Here is a 23,962-nt window from a genome sequence, read left to right as displayed (position 1 = left end):
CAAACTAAGACAAAAAAGCAACATGTGTAATTTATTAGAAATGTAACTAAGATAAACAGCCTGAGGCCCTCTGAAAAACAATTTTTCAACATCTGCAGTCACCAAAACCAACCAGCACCACATTTATGAGTTAACATGAAGTGTGGTGGAAGATTTTCAGACAGGTCAATAAATCTTCAGGTCTCCCACAACATTTTTAACATTCAAAAAACTCAGAATTATTCAGACTCAAGGAACACACTTCAAACTGGCAGAGTTCATTGTGAATAAGTTTACTGTGCATCAAGTGTAATACAGAGCAAACCGAGGCTTCAATCCCAGGATTAAAACCTAATGCAAAACCACAAAATATCATTTTAAAAACTATTCATAACTCCTCCTGTTGAGGAGCCTATTTGGGGCTCCACCTAGTTTTTTACCAAGTTCATCTAGGCCAAAAACAATGGTGTCTCAAACCTTCCTAAAATCGAAAAATAACCTTTAATCACACATCTTTAGCAAATAATCACAATATCATGAGCACTTAAAGTGACTCACACTCTTTTTCATTTTTAACATCACTGTTCAGTCTCTATAATAAAGTTTAGTACTTTACCTGCAGTCTGTCCTACTTTGAAAATTGCTGAAATAAATCATATTTTATCACTGAGTTGCAGTTTCACTATTACATCATTTTCAGCAGTTAAGTATCAATTTATAACAGAAATTGTGTTGAAATGTTCACATCAACCTAAAGTTCACACACAGCTTAAACACCATATTTCTTTTCCTCCATGCAGGTCTAGAAGAATTTTGTTGGCTACAGAAACTTTGAGCAAGGAGTGAGTGAAGATTTTCTTGGGAAAGTGGAGTTTAAAGTTGCTGGACTGCAGAACTGCTCCATAGTTATCAGGAAGGTGATGGAGCAGGATGAAGGCTGCTATCTCTGTTTGTTTAACACGTTTCCTGATGGTTCTCTGACAGGCAGAACCTGCCTCCAACTCTATGGTGAGCTCCTTTCTTCACTTTTGAAGACATATTTGTGGTGAATTACAGTTTTAACTTGTTTCACATTGATGGCAGTTAGAAATGATGGCTGTTAAATTGTCTGCTTGCCGTCATTGTGCCATGAAATGCAAATGCTTCAAACCACTAAAAGCATGTTGTACATACTCTGCATTTCACACACTTTGCCTCCAACTGTCATAAAAGTTAATTTTGTTCCCAAATGTATGAAGACATGGTGGTCATGATATTTAAATTTTATTATAATCATATCAAATTCCTAAATTTGTGAAATGAAATGTAGGAAACAGAGACAACTGCTCATCTTAATGTCCAAGAACCCAAAGATTTCTTAAAATAAAACAGAGGAAATCAGCGAACTAGTTGATTTTTTTGTAACAACTTGCTCCATGTGATATTTCTTTAATGTTTTGTCTTTGCAGAGCTGCATGAACCCATTCTACAAATCAGTGAATCAAACTCTACTGAAGAGACAGTTGTGTCCTGCTCGGCCACAGGTCGTCCTGCTCCCACAGTAACTCTGAATGTCCCACAACAAGACCTCTACTTCTCTCACAACAGCACAGTCAGTGTCACCAACACCAACGGTACAGTCACTGTCGCCACTACAGCTGTGCTGTCTGGTCTCCATGGAAACGGGGCACAAGTTGGATGTAATAATGTGAGTGGAAATTGACTCATGTCTTGTTTTTATCTGAAGGTGAATCTGGAGAACGAACAGATCAGGAAACGGTCACCTGAGAAGAAAGATCCAAAAGAGGAGAAACCAGAACCACCATCTTCCACAGTTAGAAGTCTGTTTAGTGACAAACAACCTACAAGACTGTAGTTTCAATGCAAAGTCAGTCAGACTTGAACAAAGCTGCATCAAAGCATGTGTTGGTAAAATGTTCAGACATTGTAAAATAATCAAAATGTGTCCTGAACAAGATGAATCTCTCATCTTATATCTCCAGATCAAAAAGATTAATGTACACAGAGATTTTGATGTTTTTGCCCCATAGTGTGGGGCCCACAATGGGCCCAAAGCTGTTAACCAATAGGACTGGAATGTAAAATTTAAATCTGTGTATGTGGTATGAAACATTTTGGTTTTTGTCACTTTATTTGAAGAGAATTGATTGGCTGTAGTTCCTGTCAGTATTTGTTCAAAGTTTTGTTTTCTCACCCTAATGGTGGCACATGATTATCTAATCACCATCAGCTGTGCTACTAGGGCATGGCCTATATAACATACCAGTGCATGTGTCCTACAATGATAGTTGATCTTGAAGAGGGCGTGAGGGCCGAAATGTCATCCATATAAAAGGGAAATGCATATGGAGCCAGAGTGTGCAACACTTTTTTCCTACTCTTGAGTGAAATACCGACAAACAGGTCTTTGATAGATGTCGATCATCAACATCATGAACATCTGTGTGGGTTTATGTAGATAAAGACATCAGTGTGTTTTCTGAGCAGGAACCTCTGATTCCAGTGATACAATCCTTTTTTGAATTGAAAGATTTGAAAATTTGAAAGATTGTGAACCTGTCCTTTAACATACTGCATCTTATACCATTTATCTGTGGAATTATAACACAGTTTATTATTTAATAAGGTGGGCACAACATACAAGCTGTATCATTTTTATTTATTTGCTAAGTCTCTAAACTCATGATCTCAAACTCAAGTTAATTAGCAGAATAGTGCACATTTGATGCAAGACATGTTTAAGTGTGTGTGTGTGTGTTAGAGATCAAAATTTGAACTGGCCAATGAAAACTGTGGAGCTTAGAGTCAATTACAAAACATTTCCTTTTATAGATGCAACGTTTGGGTGCACAGAGTGGTTCTAAAGTCTATTTCTTCTTCGTTATACAGTTTTCTGGGGAGTGATATTTGAGCAAAATCATAACACCATAAGCCTTGGTCAGTTGGATTGGTACATTAAACACTGTTAACATTGCACTCAATAGAAGGCCAGAAACACTTAACTGACAACCAGTTTCTGTTCTTTCTTGCTGTTTGTTGGGACTTTAAACTCTACCAAATATTTTGTAACATCTATAATATCATTCTAATATATCGTTTTACACCAATTTATTGTTGCCTCATCAGTCTTTTTAAGTAAAGTTTTTATAACTTTTAGTATTGTCGCTTGCACTGTTTTTATTGTTTCTTTTCTTTTTAGATTATTATTTTGTATAATATGAATTATGGTAAAGATGAAATTACACTGAATGTAAATAATGAATGTGTATTATTCCTATAAAGATTTTTATGTAAAACTAGTAAGAGCAGTTTTTTTTTTGTTTGTACATTAAATATTTCTGAACATAAATACTTTCTCATAATGTCAGGTGTCTAATTACAGTTACATTTTTCATCAAGCAGTGTCTTTGTCTCTTTCTCTTAACTTGGTGTTAGATGTGTTTATGTGTCACAACTACTGTCTCAGTCCTGCTCATTTAGTCTTTCTGTCTCTGTCTCAGCCTCCAGCCTCCTTCTTACTTCTCCAGACCTCTTGCATCGACATTGAACCTTTCATTCTCTGCCATTCATCACCTGACCACCAGGTGGCCTCAGACTTCTCCACTGGTCTGCTCACCTGTTCTCACCTGTTTGTCTGTTAACTTGAACTTTGAACTGTTAAAGTGCCTTTACCTGATGTAATGTTGTTGTTTCTCCTGACTGGCTTCTGTTAAGCAGATTGTTTCTTTGCATCATGGGTAAGAGAGAGATGTTACAGTAGTCTGTACTTTTAGTCATTTTTTCTGCTGATATTGAAAGCAGTGTGGAGAATTCCTATGTATTTTTAACTCTAACCCAAAATTGAAGTTGTGGGTTCAACCATCAATCAGCTGTGTAAATCTTTTAGCTCACTGTTTTTGACAGCAGCACTGAACTGAACAAATTTAGTGATATCTGTCTGAAAATCACAGGACTTAGCTGTTATGATGAAATGACTCAAGATTATGACTTTGACAGGTGTGTGAGCTTCCTTTGCTACTAAACACAGGGGGAACAGTATCTGATGGTAACATTCTTGGTCGTCAGGATGTGTTCCCCCTGCTATAATGGACAAATTTAGTGATATCAGTCTGAAAATCACAAAACTTAGTTGTTATGAGGAAATGACTCAAGATTATGAATTTGAGAGGTGTGCGAACTTCCTTTGTTACTAAACAAAGGGAGAACAGTATCTGACAGTAACATTCTTGGTCATCAGGATGCGTTCCCCCTGCTATCATGGACAAATTAATGGATATCAGTCTACAAATCACAGGACTCAAATGCTATGAGGAAACAAGTCATCAATATGAATTTGACGGGTGTGTGAGCTTCCTTTGTTACTAAACACAGGGGGAACAGTATCTGACAGTAACATTCATGGTTGTCAGGATGAGTTCCCCCTGCTATGATGGACAAATTTATTGATATCAATCTGAAAATCACAAGACTTAGCTGTTATGAGGACAGAAGTCAAGATTATGAATTTGAGAGGTGTGTGAGCTTCCTTTGTTACTAAACACAGGGGGAACAGTAACTGATAGTAACATTCTTGGTCATCAGGATGCGTTCCCGCTGCTATCATGGACAAATTTAAGGATGTAAGTCTGAAATTCACATGACGTAGCTCTTATGGGGAATTAAGTCAGCAGTATGAATTTGAGAGGTGTGTGAGCTTCCTTTCCTACTAAACCCAGGGGGAACAGTATCTGACAGTAACATTCATGGTTGTCAGGATGCGTTCCCCCTGATATGATGGACACATTTAGTGATATCCGTCTGAAAATCACAAGACTTAGCTGGTCTGAGAAAAGAAGTCAAGATTATGAATTTGAGAGGTGTGTGAGCTTCCTTTGTTACTAAACAAAGGGGGAACAGTATCTGACAGTAACATTCTTGGTCATCAGGATGCGTTCCCCCTGCTATCATGGACAAATTAATGGATATCAGTCTGCAAATCACAGGACTCAAATGCTGTGAGGAAACAAGTCATCAATATGAATTTGACGGGTGTGTGAGCTTCCTTTGTTACTAAACACAGGAGGAACAGTATCTGACAGTAACATTCATGGTTGTCAGGATGAGTTCCCCCTGCTATGATGGACAAATTTATTGATATCAATCTGAAAATCACAAGACTTAGCTGTTATGAGGACAGAAGTCAAGATTATGAATTTGAGAGGTGTGTGAGCTTCCTTTGTTACTAAACACAGGGGGAACAGTATCTGACAGTAACATTCTTGGTTGTCAGGATGCGTTCCCCCTGTTATCATGGACAAATTAATGGATATCAGTCTGAAAATCACAAAACTTAGTTGTTATGAGGAAATGATTGGATGTCACAATGCGTTCCCCCTGCTAACTCTGCCAGGGTCACGAAAATATGAGGATGAAAATGGATTTCAACTTGTGTTTTACAAGAACAGAGTTTCTTAATCATACTTTCTTTTGGCATTTCTTTGGAACCTTGTTTTTGTTCCTTATTTTCATGAAATGTTAAGTGTAACATGAGGGGTGCAAGAACAAAATGTGCATGAGATAAACCCCTACATGGTTAACCAGAAGTGTAGCTCAATAGGGTGAGTGACAGGTAATAAGTACCTAAACATGTGGTTGTTGGTTCAATCCCCACTCAGGGATAAAGATCTTCTTGGTTGCTCTGCCTGTAATGTTGCTTTACAAAGTATTGATATTGGCTCCAACCAAATACAGAGTACATATATCTAAGTATAAGAGTGCATATAAAGTATAAAAGTACATATATAAGTATCACAGCAGTCTACAACAGTATAGAGACACTGAGTGTCATTTGAGAATTTTGCATTTTATCCCGATAGGCAGGCGGTGGCTTTGTGTATTAATAATGACAGAACATACTAAGCAACAAACATGCAATGGCAAGAGACTTCCAACATTTTTAAAACTTGTTCGCACCTTCATGCATCAGTAAAACTTTAGCTGAGTAGGACTTTTTGCTGCATAACCCCCTGCTTCCATACCTGCAGAACATCGGGGGAGGACAAGGCCCCCCCCCTTACCCACCCATGTGGGACACAGTTTTTTTGCTCCAGTTACTGGTGAAGGAGAGGGATCGAACCAGCCACCTCACGTCCGCAGACGTATCTGAGATCTGTGTTGACGAAGCCGTCACTCCACCAGGTCCCCTTCACACTCACAGATCTTCTCTAAGCGCTTTTAAACTTCTCCTCTGAGTCATCACTTTCTAAATTCACTGACAGAGTCGGGATCGAACCCACAACCTTAAAAATTCAATGTAGCTGTTCAACACAGTGAGCTACAAGATCAGATTAAACTGTCCTCATGTCAGGTTTTCAGTCTTCTGCAGTAAGGCTGAGTTTAAGAAGAAAACATCTGTGACAGAGTGAGGATTGAACCCAACACCAACAGTTTCAATGTTGTGAACCAGTGAACAGTGAACCACAAGGTCAGATGGTCAAAAAAGGTTTTCACCAGAGCTTTTCTGCCTTCAGCAGTGTGTCTGACATAAAACATTGAAAGGCAGAGTCAGGATTGAACCTATGACCATAAAGCTTCTGACAGGCTGTCTACCACAGGGAGGCACAGGGGCAGATGGTGTCCACCAATCTTCACCAGAGATTTTCAATCTTCAGCAGTTTAGCTGATCTGAAAAAGCTTAATGACAGACTGAGTATTGAACCCACAACTTCAAGAACTTCAACCAGCTGCCCAAGAGACTGAGCTACTGAAAGAATATGTTGCCAGAGCATTTTTGTCTTTAATCAAGGTACTGGCCAGATTCACACTGACACAATGTTTTCAACTCTTCAACCCACAACTTCAACAAGTTTAAACAGCTGCCAAACAGACTGAGCTACTGGACAAGGACAATCATTACTCAAGATATTGGCTTTTATGAATCTCCATGTAGCTCTGGCTTGAACTTAAATACCTTTGAGTGGCAATTGAGTTTCAAGGGTCTAAATCATTGCTCAAGTCAGGATTGAACCCACAACTTTAAAACTACAGTGTTGCAGTCAAACACAGTGAGCTAAAGATCTGGACTAATGATTGGCTCTTGGTTGGACCCACAACATCAACAAAGTCAGACAGTCACCACAAGGGTGGGTAACACCCCACTCCATGTAAAACTGCTTCAGTGCAGACACCTGTTTGAACCACCAGGACCAGTTTGTCCATAACACCAGGCAGCCAAGCTTGAGGTGGCTTGTTTCAGTGAGGCCACAAATATTTATTTCCATTTTCATCTATTTATTTAATGACAGACTAAAAGCAGTGTTAATGTTGGATTAGGGGGCATTCTCTACAAGTGTATAAAAGGAAAACAGGAGATTAAGAAACTCTGTTCTTTTAAAGCAGTTGAAATCCATTGTCATCCTCATATTTTCGTGACCCTGGTAGAGTTAACAATATATTCCTTGGAACAGGGTCATTTTGACACTGTAAGACTGTCAGTGTGATGCTAAATCACTTAAAATTTGATAAAACATATTTATATCTAAAACGCTTCTTGTTCCTGCAGCGTTTCATAACGTTTCATGAAAAAATGTTATTGTAATTTGGGACAGTATCTCTTGTGCACAATGACATCTGGGGGCTGTCTGGTGGTGTTGGGGAGGGGAGGGTGGTGCACTTTCTTGTTAGGAGGGTTTATCTGGCTGGGTTGGGGACACATGCCCTTTTCTCTAGCCACTAAGCCGATTAATCCATCCACCCACACAAGGAAAATGTCGATGTGACTTTGATACTTGTGGCTCACTTTGTTAAAATATGCTACTCAAAGGTTTTAAGGTTGAAGCCAGAGCTGTTTGGATCTTCAATCTTCATGAGTGTGTCTGACTTTAAAAAACCCACTGAAAGTATTGGGATTGAACCCATAACCTCTAAACTTCAAAGAAGCTGTCTAACACAGTGAGCTTCACAACTAGATGGTGTAGAAGAGTTTTCATTGGAGTTGTTCAACCTTCAGAAGTGTGACTGATTGAGGACTGAACCCACAACTTTATAGACTTAAAACAACTGCCAAACAGACTGAGCTACTGGACCAGAAAAGTGAGATCTCAAGACATTTTTACATCTTAATTACAGCTGCTAACTTTAAAAATCCATTGCTTAAGTCGGAATTGAACCCACAACTTTAAAACTACAGTGTTGCAATCAAACACAGTGAGCTAAAGATCTGGACTGATGATTGGCTCTTGGTTGAACTCACAACATCAACAAAGTCAGAAAGTCACCACAAGGGTGGGTAACACCCCACTCCACGTAAAACTGCTTCAGTGCAGACACCTGTTTGAACCACCAGGACCAGTTTGTCCATAACACCAGGCAGCCAGGCTGTGAGGTGGCTTGTTTCAGTGAGGCCACACCCCTGTCTCCTGCACGTTTAAGGACTCTACAGGTGCAACTGTTTGTGCTCTCTACTAAAACATTTAACTGATTTAGCATCACAGTGTCAAAATCACCCTGTTCCAAGGGTGATGTTGTTAATTCTGCCATGTGGCGAAAGTTACATTAATGTACATTTTCCATGGGTGGGTGGATGGATTAACTGGCTTAGTGGCTAGAGAAAAGGGCTGGTGTCCACAAGGCAATGGTTTCTTCAACCCAGCCAGATAAACCCTCCCAACAAGAAAGTGCACCACCCGTCCCTCCCAAACACCACCAGACCACCCCCAGGTGTCAACGTGCACAAGAGATACTGTCCCAAGTTACAATAACAACAATTGTTCATGAAACATTAAGTGTAACATAAAGGCTGCAGAAACAAGATGTGTTTGAGATATAAATATGTTTTATCAAATTTTAAGTGATTTAGCATCACACTGACAGTCTCACAGTGTCAAAATCACCCTGTTCCAAGGATCATATTGTTAACTCTGCCAGGGTCACAAAAACATGAGGATGAAAATGGATTTCAACTTGTGCTTTACAAGAACAGAGTTTCTTAATCATACTTTCTTTGGCATTTCTTTGGAACCTTGACTGGCTGAGTGGTTGTAGAAAAGGTCTGGTGTTACAAAGGTTCTTGGTTCAATCCCCCAATTCAGCCAGATGAACCCTCACAAGGCCAAAGACAAGTGTGACCACACACAAGCTGCACTGCCTCCAGGTACTAATTCCTTATTTTCATGAAATGTTAAGTGTAACATGAGGGGTGCAAGAACAAAATGTGCATGAGATAAACCCCTATGTGGTTAACCAGAAGTATAGCTCAATAGGGTGAGTGACAGGTAATAAATACCTAAACATGTGGTTGTTGGTTCAATCCCCACTCAGGGATAAAGATCTTCTTGGTTGCTCTGCCTGTAATGTTGCTTTACAAAGTATTGATATTGGCTCCAACCAAATACAGAGTACATATATCTAAGTATAAGAGTGCATATAAAGTATAAGAGTACATATATAAGTATCACAGCAGTCTACAACAGTATGGAGACACTGAGTGTCATTTGAGAATTTTGCATTTTATCCCGATAGGCAGGCGGTGGTTTTGTGTATTAATAATGACAGAACATACTAAGCAACAAACATGCGATGGCAAGAGACTTCCAACATTTTTAAAACTTGTTCGCACCTTCATGCATCAGTAAAACTTTAGCTGAGTAGGACTTTTTGCTGCATAACCCCCTGCTTCCATACCTGCGGAACATCGGGGGAGGACAAGGCTCCCCCCCTTACCCACCCATGTGGGACACAGTTTTTTTGCTCCAGTTACTGATGGAGGAGAGGGATCGAACCAGCCACCTCACGTCCGCAGACATATCTGAGATCTGTGTTGACGAAGCCGTCACTCCACCAGGTCCCCTTCACACTCACAGATCTTCTCTAAGCGCTTTTAAACTTCTCCTCTGAGTCATCACTTTCTAAATTCACTGACAGAGTCGGGATCGAACCCACAACCTTAAAAACTCAATGTAGCTGTTCAACACAATGAGCTACAAGACCAGATCATATTAAACTGTCTTCATGTCAGGTTTTCAGTCTTCTGCAGTAAGGCTGAGTTTAAGAAGAAAAAATCTGTGACAGAGTGAGGATTAAACCCAACACCTCAAAGTTTCAATGTTGTGAACCAGTGAACAGTGAACCACAAGGTCAGATGGTCAAAAAAGGTTTTCACCAGAGCTTTTCTGCCTTCAGCAGTGTGTCTGACATAAAACATTGAAAGGCAGAGTCAGGATTGAACCTATGACCAGAAAGCTTCTGACAGGCTGTCTAACACAGGGAGGCACAGGGGCAGATGGTGTCCACCAATCTTCTCCAGAGATTTTCAATCTTCAGCAGTTTAGCTGATCTGAAAAAGCTTAATGACAGACTGAGTATTGAACCCACAACTTCAAGAACTTCAACCAGCTGCCCAAGAGACTGAGCTACTGAAAGAATATATTGCCAGAGCATTTTTGTCTTTAATCAAGGTACTGGCCAAAACTTGAACCAACAACCATAAATATTAGCCACTTTTACCAAAGATTTTTAATCTTCAATTGAGAAGCTAACATTCAAAACTTGTCTGTCACTGTGCAACACAGTGAGCTACAGATTGACACTGACACAATGTTTTCATGTGACGTTTTCAGTCCTCAGTGGTGCGGCTGGATTGACGCCACAGCTTCAACAAAGTCAACAAAGTGCAACCGTGTTCATAAAAGCCCAGCAGCGCCCTCTGCAGTTTGCAAAGAGAAGTGAAAAAGCTTACAGCACCTGGTATTCCCAGGCGGTCTCCCATCCAAGTACTAACCAGGCCCGACCCTGCTTAGCTTCCGAGATCAGACGAGATCGGGCGTGTTCAGGGTGGTATGGCCGTAAGCGGGAAAATCATTCACACACACACTATTTATACATGATGTAACGTCATGTATTCTTCTATTTATGTGTGTGCTGATTGTATGTGTGGCCTGTAGATTGTCTAGATAAAACACATCTTACTATAAGACTAAAGGAGCCTGTAACAGCTGTTACTGTGCGCTCGTCTCCATGTCTCAGCTGCTTATCTGTATACATTATATAACAAAGTCTTTATCTTTCTTGTTAATGTTGGGGGATTGTATCAGTGTAATTAGAGGTTTTGCTCAGAAAATACACTTATGTCTTTATCTACATAAACCCACACAGATGTTCATGATGCCGATGATCGACATCTATAAAAGGTCTGTTTGTCAATTTGTCCTTCGCTTACGGCCATACCACCCTGAACACGCCCGATCTCGTCTGATCTCGGAAGCTAAGCAGGGTCGGGCCTGGTTAGTACTTGGATGGGAGACCGCCTGGGAATACCAGGTGCTGTAAGCTTTTTCACTTCTCTTTACAAACTGCAGAGGACGCTGCTGCTTCTTTTATGGGAGACAGGACTTAAATAAACGGCTAGATAAAAGGCTTGAATTCCGATGAAAGCAGACTATGACACTTTTGTTAAGCTTAAAAACAAAGCAGCTCACCACTGGAGGAACAATGTTCACAGGAATTCTGGTAAAAGTAAGAACAACAACAACAGTATAGTATGTGCAGCAATGTTTATTTATTACCACAAAATAATTACAAAAGTTAGGCATAAAGCTGGCTCACAATTTACAAGGAATCTTACAAAGTCAGAATAAATACCATGTAATGTAAATAAGCAGTTTTGACAAGCTTTGATCGCACTTTTCCCTCCAACAATAGTGGTGTAAGAAAGTGAAGCGTATTCAAGTTTTCAGTGAGTCTGAATAACAACCTCAGATGAAGTGATGGATGGATCAAAACACAAACAAGGCAGAAATGAGCTGATGTTTGGCAAATGAGAACTTGAGGGCCTCTTTCAATGAGGTCATCTATGCTTAAAAGACAAAACAGCCCTTAATCTCACTCACTCATCCCTCATCAGTAGTACATGTGGTGTAATTTCATTTTATAAAAACCTGGTGACGTCAAACATTTACACAAAATATATAAAACCGACATGATGAACAGTCCTGATACTGAAACCACAAACTATTTCCTGATGTGCAGGAAAGTCCCTCTGTTGCTGACAGTCAGACATCTGGCTCGTATTTGGAGAAATGGTTTGTTGCTCAGGTCATGTTTTCCTGGAGAGGAGAGAAGGACAGCTGGTGAGATGGATCACACTAACCTGTCAATTTGACTAATTTACCTCATAATGTCACTGAAAACCAGTTAATTGGACTGGTTAATACATACAGTACATCTGTGGTGACTGCATATAATGTAAACGGCTCATTCAGGTGTGAGTATTAGAAAGACATTTGTGGAGAATTGGTATTGTTGTCTTGACTCTTTTTTAAATGTTGGGACATACAATTAAACTAACCTACATTTTATCGCCTCTCCATTCTGTTCAGACTTTTAACTACAGATGATTGGAATTGCCTCACAAATCGCTCGATGACTCGTAAATGTTAATAGACAGAAAATTCAACATTATACAGTGTGTTTACAGGTAGTGTAAGAGCCAATTAGGCACATATTGACATTTGGTAGATTGAGGGAGTGAGAAGTTTAGTGTGGAGTAGTTTTTAAGATACTAATGTGATCAGAAACTGAAGAATCTGTTGTGACATTTGTCCTTTTATCCACTTGGATCTGCTTCATGCAGTATAGAAGGAAATGTGAGAGCACCTTTGTGAAGTCTGGACTTCATTTGCAAGTGAACACCTGCAGACCAGACAAACAGATAAAACACAATAATGCAGCAGATATTTGGATTCAGCTGGAAAATACATAACTAGTAACATTAATAAAAGCTCACAGGCACACATACAGTATATGAGATGGAACCATCATTATTATTATTAGTTACATTTCTGTTGACAAGTAACATGTCTGCAGTGTGAAAGACAAACATACTTACAGTGTTAGATGCCATACTGTCTCTCTACCTGTAGAGGGAGTGAAAGCTTAATGGGTCACTGCTACCTCTGATAGCTCTGCCTTTAAAGGACACGTTCACAATTTTTCAAGTTTGTTCTAAAACAATAGCCAGATGCAAAAATGAACATTGTCATGTTCTTCAGTTCTACTTCTGTACAAAAATGTATTTAAAAATTGAATTAAATGTCTCTCAAAGTTACAGTCTTTTTAGTGCCAAAGTCCTTCTTTATGTTACTAAACTTCCACTGCAGCTGAGAAGGAAAACAGCAGCTCTGCAGCTTCATATAAGCTGCAGAAACTTTTAAATACATGTTTGCTCAAAACGTGGACTGGATGAACATGTCATGGTTCTGTCCCAGTCTGGCTCTATGTCCCTCCACCAGTCCACCAGATGACCTCTGAGATGACTTTTTCCCTGTTTGTTAACTGGACTTAGTGGGAGAAGGCCCTTATACAGGAAATTGGAGTTTGTTTTCACACTAGTTGTTTTCTTAAGGAAATATGACTTGAGGACTGTTGCTTGCTACACACTGACCCTCCTAGAAACTAAGTGCAAAAGTGAGCTGAAACTCAGAGCAACAGTTGTCTTTCAGTCCTATTTTTGTTGTTACATGCAGCCTTAATATGCAGACCACTCTGCTTGACAGATTTATTGGTTCATGTTTCTGTCAACAGTGATGTATGTTTCTAGTCTTTAAGGTAAAGGTTTCTAGGTTGGCAATGTGATGCTGAAGTTTATTTGCTGTGTTTGTTAAGTGTGACTTGTGTATTTAAGTTATATTCATGTGTATGTTGGGTTTTCAGTTGTTTTTTTCCTTCTGTGCTCCCAGCCTGCTCTTCCCTCCACACCTGCCCTGCATTAGTCTTGTTAGCTCTGCCCTGCTCCCTGTGTTTTCTCCAGCCAATCAGCTTCTTTCCTGTTCTCCTGTTCATCTCCTCACTTCCCTCACTTGAGTTTCTCTGCCCCACCTGCACCTCATCTCCTGGTTAGTTCTGTTAGAATTTAAAGTCCTGGTTTTCAGTTTAGTGTGTTTGGATCATTTGTTCAGTTCAGTTTTGTTCTGCCTACAGTCTGTTGTATTTGGTTTCACCTGCTCTGGTCCACAAAACAGAACAGGAAGAATGATCACAGTGAGCAAAACCTGTTTCAATGTTCATTTGGGCTGCTGACTGTTGTTTTAAGACAGAGTTGAAAGATTGTGAACCTGTCATTTAACATACTGCATCTTATACCATTTAACTGTGGAATTATAACACAGTTTATTATTTAATAAGGTGGACACAACATACAAGCTGTATCATTTTTATTTATTTGCTAAGTCTCTAAACTCATGATCTCAAACTCAAGTTAATTAACAGAATAGTGCACATTTGATGCAAGACATGTTTAAGTGTGTGTGTGTTAGAGATCAAAATTTGAACTGGCCAATGAAAACTGTGGAGCTTAGAGTCAATTACAAAACATTTCCTTTTATAGATGCAACGTTTTGGTGCACAGAGTGGTTCTAAAGTCTATTTCTTCTTACTTATACAGTTTTCTGGGGAGTGATATTTGAGCAAAATCATAACACTATAAGCCTTGGTTAGTTGGATTGGTACATTAAACACTGTTAACATTGCATTCAGTTCAATGCCAAAAACACTTAACTGACTTTGTCAAAACACCGATTATTTTAAAATAATTAAAAATCATTCTTTTTCAATTCTTTTGGATCATGACCTGCTGTGTGTGTCTTATATTGCTTTTGGATTTAGTTCTTCTGAATGAGTTATCATCTGGTTGTTAAAGAAGAAAGAGAAAGAGGAATTGTGGGAGAAATGTTGATTTGAATATAGGGACAGTCTGAAGTCACACGCAGACGTGTTCTTGGTGAACTTACATATCTTGAATACAGAGCTGGCTGTGAGCCATATTGGTTCAGATATGATTCCTGTGAGTACTCTTTATTCAAATCAGCGTAGTGTTTCATCCTCCAGGTATCAAACTCTTTCTCAATAAACTGTAAAGCTCTTTCACTGCTGAGCACCTTACATGGTTAATCTTCTATAGTTGTGTCATCTGTTCCATCAAGATAATAAAGTAATAACACTATTTTATAACAAAATAATCCTGAGTACTGAAGATGTAAATATTTGTGAGTATAACTATAATGATATATAAGTCTTAGTTAGTTGGAGTAAGACCCAAACTTAAACTATTTTCCTTGGTCATGTAATCTTTTATGTTGTGTTATTAGTCTGTAATTTACACTCTTTCCTGTCTCTTAGTCTCATGATCATATTGTACAACAACCTGTTACGCAGCTTCCAAACTGAAAGAAAAAGGTAAAAGGAGAATATGGAGTCACAAGAGTCATGCAGACGTGTTCTTGGCTTGGTGAACTGTCACCAGGACATTTTCTATAACTGAGACACCACTTTGTTATCATTTTATTACATAAAAAGGATTTAATATTCTACGATTATACACATATTACACATGCTGGATTTAACAGCAGTTGTTTTGTCAAGTGATATTTCAAAGGTCAAGAATGAGTTTACAATCTGAAATTTTAAGCCAATATGGATGAGAAGTCCTTAAGGTGCTCAGAAAACAATGGACATTTAAATATCTTCACTTAAATGCTTACTGTGCAAATTCTATCTGGTAATGAAGACCATGTGATATGATTGAAAGCTCCAGAACATCTACTAAATGGACCTTGTGACAAAATTGTTTTGTCAACCTGAATATTTGATTGAAATTAAGCTAAATAAATTATAGTTGAAGGAATTTAGTATTTTTCACTGAATGACATAACTTGCAGCATAGAGAAACAACATTAAGGTCATAATTACTTAAGATATAATAATAATAAAATATTTTCATGGCTAATCAATAAATGTGTAGGTGGGTTGTGTTATGTTGGGGGAATTTGAACATTACCTCTGTTGTATTACCTCAATCATTGTAAAATCCTGGTGGCCCTGAAAGTAACCAGTAACTACAACACAGATTATAATCAGATTTCACTTTTTCATCTGGATGTGAAAACTGAAACTCTGAGAATTTCATAACAATAAATAATCATAAATGGCAGTTTTAATTATTGATAAACTGTAAATTACTGTTTGTATATATTATATATTTTATTGATATTGTAAGATTCTCTGAACAAACTTTAATGTTTGTGACTTGTTAATTATTGTGTGTATGAACATCATCTACGCATTTTGTTAACCTTCTAATAGTGTTTTTGTCAAGGTAGTGTGTTTATAGCAATATTACTGTGCACGTCAATGGAAATAAGCAACTGTCCTACTGATTATTTGAGCCGTTTATGACTGCAGAGTGGAGCCAGTAAGTAAATTCTGTTGCCATCCTGATTTATGGTAGGCATGATTAAAAAGTCAGTTGTCATGGAGATGGCTGAGCTACGTGTCCAACACTGTCTCTGTGTGAACGTCATTTCCAGGAAACAGGGTTGAAGTTTCTGGAGTGTCAGAGTCATCAAGTCACAAGGAGTCACCACAAACAACATCTCTGCTGGTACATCCAAACCACACATTACTTTGATAGTGAGAATGTTAATGCTGTGTATTGTTTCAATTACTAATTTGAGCATAAAAGTGATGATTAGTAAAACCGACCAAATCATGTGACTGTTTTTCTCAGGACTGTTGTTAAACATATTGTGACTTTCTTCTGTTAGCAGAAGACTGCAGGACTGTACAAATGAACTAAAATTCACACTTGTTACAGCATTTAGATGATTGATCATTGCTTCAATGCTTATAACATATTAATTAAGATTCTCAAGGAAGAAGTTGCGATAAAGAACTGACACAAAGTGGTTGCCCTTGCTTTATGTATCATTGAGTGGAGACTTGGATACTTTTCACTCAGTGGCTCCATTTATGACAATGCAAATGGATTGTAAACACTGTAAAGAGACACATGAGGACAGGTGTGTATGTGCAATAAACGTGTTCAATAGGTTTTATATATTTGTTCCTCTTATCTCAGACAGTTCCGCCATCTGTGACGTCTCTCTACACTTAGACACTGACTGGATGTGTTTGGAAAGAGCTGATCCACTGAAGTCAGACAATGGATTTACAGAGTGTACGTGGTGCGCTTTGACAGACACACCATTTTACATTTTCAACATTTGGATTTCAGTATTTTGTGTCATTTTTCACTGACATCCACCGCTGCCTGGGATGTAATCTGGTCATGGCGTTTTCTTCACATTTCCTGATTACCTGCGCTCTACTCATCTGCTTATGTTCTGCTAATGGTGAGATTCATACTCATAAACACATTTGTTAAGTCAACACTTTTATGTCAACTCAAGTCTTTATTTAATATTTTTCATGTCCACTACAATTTTCATGTTGATGTAAAATGTCTTAAACATTCTAATGTTTAAGACAGCAACAATGATCTTTTCTCTGCTGGGACAAGAAGATCTGAATAAATATTTGCAAAGATTATTGCAAAACAGACAGTTTATCTCATTTTTTCAGACCTTAAAGGCATTAACCACAGTCTGCTGGGTTATGTGAAAAATACAAACTAATTTCTTTCTCAGTTTCTCAGCACATTATGTGAAGAAGCTTCACTAACACCAGTATCAAATTTACCGTTGAGTTGATTGGACACCTCTCTGGTTCAGTGTTTTTCATGGTTTAATAAAAGAACAATGAAGTTACTGCTGCTGCACCAGGTGTGCGTAAAATGCGCACAGCCCCCGACTACAGGTATTCACTGGTAATCTAAGGAAAAAATCTTACATACGTTACACATTTATCATACATTAGGTGGCATTCAGTCACCACCTATTAACTTAAACTGAACTGACAGCTGCCTCGGCGTCTGACTCCATCCTCTTTGCCTCGTACACAAAGCAGTTTATTGTGGTGTTAAAGAATCTTCTGCAAATACAAAAAAGGAAAGAAATTGAAGGTTTCCGTTTTTTCCGCCTGACTGGATTGTTTCTTTACATCGTGGGACTCAGAGACGTAATATACACTGTTATATTACATTTTATAAACAAATCAGTGTATGTTACTGTTTAATATGTAGACATATTTATTCTAGTGAGAACTTTATATTATAACATTGATACCATCAGAGATCAGTATAGTTGAGTTGAAACTTGCAGCAATGGTGACACAAGCTGCAGTCATGACGATCTTTTTAGTTTTGGGAGTCTTTCCAAAAGGTAAGAGAGAGATGTTACAGTAGTCTGTACTTTTACAGAAGTAATTTTTCTGCTGACATTGAAGGAGGATTCCTGTGTATTTTTAACTCTAACCCAAAGTGAATGTTTTGAGAAGAAATATTGAATCCTGCTGATTTATTCTTGTTTTCCACATTCAAAGTGTGACAGGTGAATGTTTCTTGCTGGTGATAATTTTTATTTACAGCAAACTGAGACAAAAAGCAACTAATTTATTAGAAATTTAATTATGACATATTAGTCTGTCTGGAAAACAGCTACTTGTTCTTCCTCTTTTCAACATCCATGTTCATTACAGCCAACCAGCAACACATTTATGAGTTAACATGAAGCTTAAAGTGACTCAAACTCTTTTTCACTTTTAACATCACTGTTCAGTCTCTATAATAAAGTTTAGTACTTTACCTGCAGCCTAAAAGCAAAACTATATTTGGTGAAATAAATCATATTTTATCACTGAGTTGCAGTTTCACCATTACATTATAAATCATTTTGAGCAGTTAAATATCAATTTATAACAGAATTTGTGTTGAAATGTTCACATCAACCTAAAGTACAAACACAGTTTAAACACCATATTTCTTTTCCTCCATGCAGGTCTAACAGCTGTGATACAAACACAGCAGACTGTGATGGCAGCAGTAGGAGAAGATGTCCATCTCAGCTGTCAGCTCATGGAGTCTAGAGATGTTCTTCAGGTCACATGGCAGAAACTTTCACCTGATGGGAAGAACAAGAATCTTGCCGGCTACGACAAAGACTTAGGGCAAGGAGTGAATGCTGGTTTTCAGGATAAAGTGGAGTTTAAAGTTGCTGGACTGCAGAACTTCTCCATAGTTATCAAGAAGGTGATGGAGCAGGATGAAGGCTGCTATCTCTGTTTGTTTGACACTTTTACTGATGGTTCTCTGACAGGCACAACCTGCCTCCAACTCTATGGTGAGCTCCTTTCTTCACTTTTGAAGACATATTTGTGGTGAATTACAGTTTTAACACATTGATGAATTATGGCTGTTCAATCACTTCCAAAACCATAGATTTATAAAACATTTATCACTTTATGATTCTGATATTTGTTTTTCTTTCTTCAGCTTTTAATGATGAATCTGGATCTGATAAGAGTAAGTTAACCTTAAAGTTGTCTCAAGTCAAAATTCACATTTAAACTGTAGTTGCTTTATGAATGTTTAGTGTTTATATCACATTTTTTCCTCTTTTTCTCATAGATTTCACTTTGATCGTTGCATTGATCACAGCAGTGGTCGTTGTTTGTGTTGCTGTAGTCGTCACTGTCCTGCTCAGACATAAACATAAGAACAGGTAATTTCAACTTTCAGCTCAATATCTGTCTTGTTGTGATACCAGTGTCTCACAGTTAATATGGTAATAATTTATTGACATTAAGAGGAAACACAGAGCTTAAAGAATCTATACAGACAACACCTATAAATAAATAATATATAAATGTTCTTAAATCCTTCAGTCTGTCACACAGGGACGCTGAGGAGATCAAGACACCACAAAAATCAATCCAAGACCCCAATGAGTAAGACAATTTCATAATTATTCACTTGTTTATATTTATTATTAATTGCTTCTTCAGTAAATGATTTAATCTGTCTTCTCTTTGTCTGTTATGGTTAGGGTTAGGGTTAGTATTTAAGTTCCTTTCTGTCTCTATATCTCTCTAACTAATGTGTTATTTATACATGAAGCTGATTCTGATGCACTTTACTCTTCATGGTCCATTGTGTACTCATAGTCAGCCTGTTTATCCACATAACTGTTAACTGTCAGAGTCATTCAGTGATAGAAATATGTATGATGTATTGTAATAATGTGAGTGGAAATTGATTCATGTCTTGTTTTTATCTGAAGGTGTGAAACACCTTTAATGAAAGAGGAGAACCAGCAGATCTGGCGACAGACATCTCAGGAGGAAAATCCAAAAGAGGAGAAACAAGAACCATCATCTTCATCAACACACAGTTAGAAGTCTGTTTAGTGACAAACAATAACCTACAAGACTGTAGTTTCAATACAAAGTCAGTCAGACTTGAACAAAGCTGCATCAAAGCATGTGTTGTTAAAATGTTCAGACATTGAAAAATAATCTGCTGAAGGCCTTTTGATTGTTTTTCTCAGTCTAATGTGGCACATGATTATCTAATCACCATCAGCTGTGCTACTAGGGTGTGGCCTATATAACTTACCAGTGCATGTGTCCTACAATGATAGTTGATCTTGAAGAGGGCTTGAGGGCTGAAATGTCATCCATATAAAAGGGAAATGCATATGGAGCCAGAGAACACTTTTTTCCTACTCTTGAGTGAAATACTGACAAACAGGTTTTTGATAGATGTCGATCATCAACATCATGAACATCTGTGTGGGTTTATGTAGATAAAGACATCAGTGTGTTTTCTGAGCAGGAACCTCTGATTCCAGTGATACAATCCCCCAACATTAACAAGAATGATGAAGACTGTGTGTACAGCTGTTACAGGCTCCTTTAGTCTTATAGTAAGATGTGTTTTATCTAGACAATCTACAGGCTACATATACAATCAGCACACATATAAACAGAAGAATACATGATGTTACTTCCCTCCACACCTGCCCTGCATCAGTCTCGTTGGCTCTGCCCTGCTCCCTGTGTTTTCTCAAGCCAATCAGCTTCTTTCCTCTTCTCCTGTTCATCTCCCCACTCCCCTCACTTGAGTTTCTCTGCCCCACCTGCACCTCATCTCCTTGTTAGTTCTGTTAGTATTTTAAGTTTTCAGTTTAGTGTGTTTGGATCATTTGTTCAGTTCAGTTTTGTTCTGCCTACAGTCTGTTGCATTTGGTTTCACCTGCTCTGGTCCACAAAACAGAACAGGAAGAATGATCACAGCGAGCAAAACCTGTTTCAATGTTCATTTGGGCTGCTGACTGTTGTTTTAAGACAGAGTTGAAAGATTGTGAACCTGTCCTTTAACATACTGCATCTTTTACCATTTAACTGTGGAATTACTACACAGTTTATTATTTAATAAGGTGGGCACAACATACAAGCTGTATCATTTTTATTTATTTGCTAAGTCTCTAAACTCATGATCTCAAACTCAAGTTAATTAACAGAATAGTGCACATTTGATGCAAGACATGTTTAAGTGTGTGTGTGTGTGTTAGAGATCAAAATTTGAACCGGCCAATGAAAACTGTGGAGCTTAAAGTCAATTACAAAACATTTCCCTTTATAGATGCAACGTTTGGGTGCACAGAGTGGTTCTAAAGTCTATTTCTTCTTCGTTACACAGTTTTCTGGGGAGTGATATTCGAGCAAAATCATAACACCATAAGCCTTGGTCAGTTGGATTGTTACATTAAACACTGTTAACATTGCACTCAATAGAAGGCCAGTTGGGACTTTAAACTCTACCAAATATTTTGAAACATCTATAATATCATTCTAATATATCGTTTTACACCAATTCATTGTTGCCTCATCATTCTTTTCAAGTAAAATTTTTATAACTTTTAGTATTGTCGCTTGCACTGTTTTTATTGTTTCTTTTCTTTTTAGATTATTATTTTGTACATTATGAATTATGGTAAAGATGAAATTACACTGAATGTAAATAATGAATGTGTATTATTCCTATAAAGATTTTTATGTAAAACTACTAAAAGCAGTTGTTTTTTTTTTTGTTTGTACATTAAATATTTCTGAACATAAATACTTTCTCATAATGTCAGGTGTCTAATTACAGTTACATTTTTCATCAAGCAGTGTCTTTGTCTCTTCCTCTTAACTTGGTGTTAGATGTGTTTGTGTGTCACAACTACTGTCTCAGTCCTACTCATTTAGTCCTTTCTGCCTCTGTCTCAGCCTCCAGCCTCCTTCTTACTTCTCCAGACCTCTTGCATCGACATTGAACCTTCCATTCTCTGCCATTCATCACCTGACCACCAGGTGGCCTCACACTTCTCCACTGGTCTGCTCACCTGTTCTCACCTGTTTGTCTGTTAACTTGAACTTTGAACTGTTAAAGTGCCTTTACCTGATGTAATGTTGTTGTTTCTCCTGACTGGCTTCTGTTAAGCAGATTGTTTCTTTGCATCATGGGTAAGAGAGAGATGTTACAGTAGTCTGTACTTTTAGTCATTTTTTCTGCTGATATTGAAAGCAGTGTGGAGAATTCCTATGTATTTTTAACTCTAACCCAAAATTGAAGTTGTTGGTTCAACCATCAATCAGCTGTGTAAATCTTTTAGCTCACTGTTTTTGACAGCAGCACTGAACTGAACAAATTTAGTGATATCTGTCTGAAAATCACAGGACTTAGCTGTTATGATGAAATGACTCAAGATTATGACTTTGACAGGTGTGTGAGCTTCCTTTGCTACTAAACACAGGGGGAACAGTATCTGACAGTAATATTCTTGGTCGTCAGGATGCGTTCCCCCTGCTATGGTGGACAAATTTAGTGACATCCGTCTGAAAATCACAAAATCACTGAATACAGTTCACACAGTCCCATGAAAAACTGTAGTTCAATTAAAACTTCAGGACCGTCTGTTCAAACCAATCCTCTCTGTCCAAAACAGCAGGTACTGATGTTTTCATTTCATTTTAACGCAATAAATGCAAACATGAAAAGAAAATATACATACCAGTGTGTGTTGTACTTCACTTTATTCCTTTTTGTTTTCATCTATGCATTTTAAATCTTCCATGATATGATTCAGACTTTGCTATTAGAAGTTAGCAGCTCTTGTCATGTCTGCCTTCTTGGCTGCAAGCTGACAACAGATCCTGAGTTTGTGTTTAATGATTCATTGTTTTATGAAACTTAACGAGCAGATGAAAAAATATTACATTAAATATGTCAGGATAACTTTTGCTCACACTCTTGTTTTGTTGTATTTAGTCACACTTGTTTTAACAATGAACATGCATAAAGATCCAGGATCTTTAATGTCTTATCATTGAGGACTATATGTTTGAGAACAATAAATGAGTCTCTGTAGACAAATTAAGTTTGTCGTGTGTCTGTAAATGTCTTCAGTGAGTGTTTGACTTTTCATTTAGCCTCTTTTTGTCTGTTTTGTTTTTCTTGTAGTGCAATTACCTGCACTTTGTGCCTAAACCACACAGCACCTAATGATGTTGCACTGTTATATTAAATAAATAAAAGAACAAAGTCACGTGAATGTAGTTTCTTTGCTTTATTCTTTCATTCTCATACATTTAAAACAAAACAAAAGCATATTTTTCTGTTGTTTCCTTTCAGTTCCTGAGAGACCAGCGTGGGAGTTCCCCCCTCCCGAAGTTCATTTGCACCACCCTGCTGCATAAACCACAGCTTTACCCTCAGCAGCTCACAAACCAACTCTACCAAACTCAACAGATGCGAGACGCAGGAAGCTGTAAATACAATAAGCAGAAAATCCGTCTTCTCTCATGTGAGTGGAATGATACAGTCTACGAAGGACACAGAGACTTTTTACACATGTTGTGTGTTTCCACCCAGAAAGTGTGAAGTAAACTGTCACGATTTATTGCTAAACATATGAACCCTGACAAGAATTCTCACTCTCCAGGCGACCAGATTGATTATTTTGTTATTTTGACCAAATTTTATAGTTATAAATCAAAATTTACAAGCATGAAGCTAAACATTTCTAAGATGATTATTTATGTCGAACAATATATTTCACTTATAGCTCAACGTATCAACAAAAAAGTGGATAAAACATAAAACTCCTGTGAGCTTTACAAGGTTCATCGCCTGGTAACTTAAACTAAGCTGACAGCTGCTCCACTTTCTCTGCCTCTTAAACACATCAGTGACTCCGAGTGTGCTGAACATGGACCTATATTTAATTTTATT

General features: G+C 37.9%; 1 protein-coding gene and 2 non-coding genes across 3 annotated transcripts; 2 read left to right on the top strand and 1 right to left on the bottom strand.

Moving 5' to 3' along the window:
• The first annotated feature begins 791 nt into the window (after positions 1-791).
• LOC122976371 (CD226 antigen-like) lies at positions 792-20,409 on the top strand. The gene is made up of 6 exons (XM_044344822.1): positions 792-987; positions 18,684-19,025; positions 19,178-19,207; positions 19,313-19,406; positions 19,570-19,632; positions 19,965-20,409. Exons 1-6 carry the CDS (start codon positions 900-902, stop codon positions 20,077-20,079), a joined length of 732 nt encoding a protein of 243 aa, XP_044200757.1. The 5' UTR covers positions 792-899; the 3' UTR covers positions 20,080-20,409.
• On the bottom strand, positions 10,687-10,805 carry LOC122977090. Its single transcript, XR_006401340.1, has one exon. It is a non-coding gene; the product is annotated as a 5S ribosomal RNA (ribosomal RNA).
• On the top strand, positions 11,168-11,286 carry LOC122976973. The gene has a single exon (XR_006401227.1). It is a non-coding gene; the product is annotated as a 5S ribosomal RNA (ribosomal RNA).
• Positions 20,410-23,962: the final 3,553 nt, after the last annotated feature.

This window comes from Thunnus albacares, chromosome 24, assembly GCF_914725855.1.
Source record: "Thunnus albacares chromosome 24, fThuAlb1.1, whole genome shotgun sequence".
Lineage (NCBI taxonomy): Eukaryota > Metazoa > Chordata > Actinopteri > Scombriformes > Scombridae > Thunnus > Thunnus albacares.
Note: the sequence above shows the minus strand (reverse complement) of the source record. Positions and strands in the feature narration are given on the sequence as shown.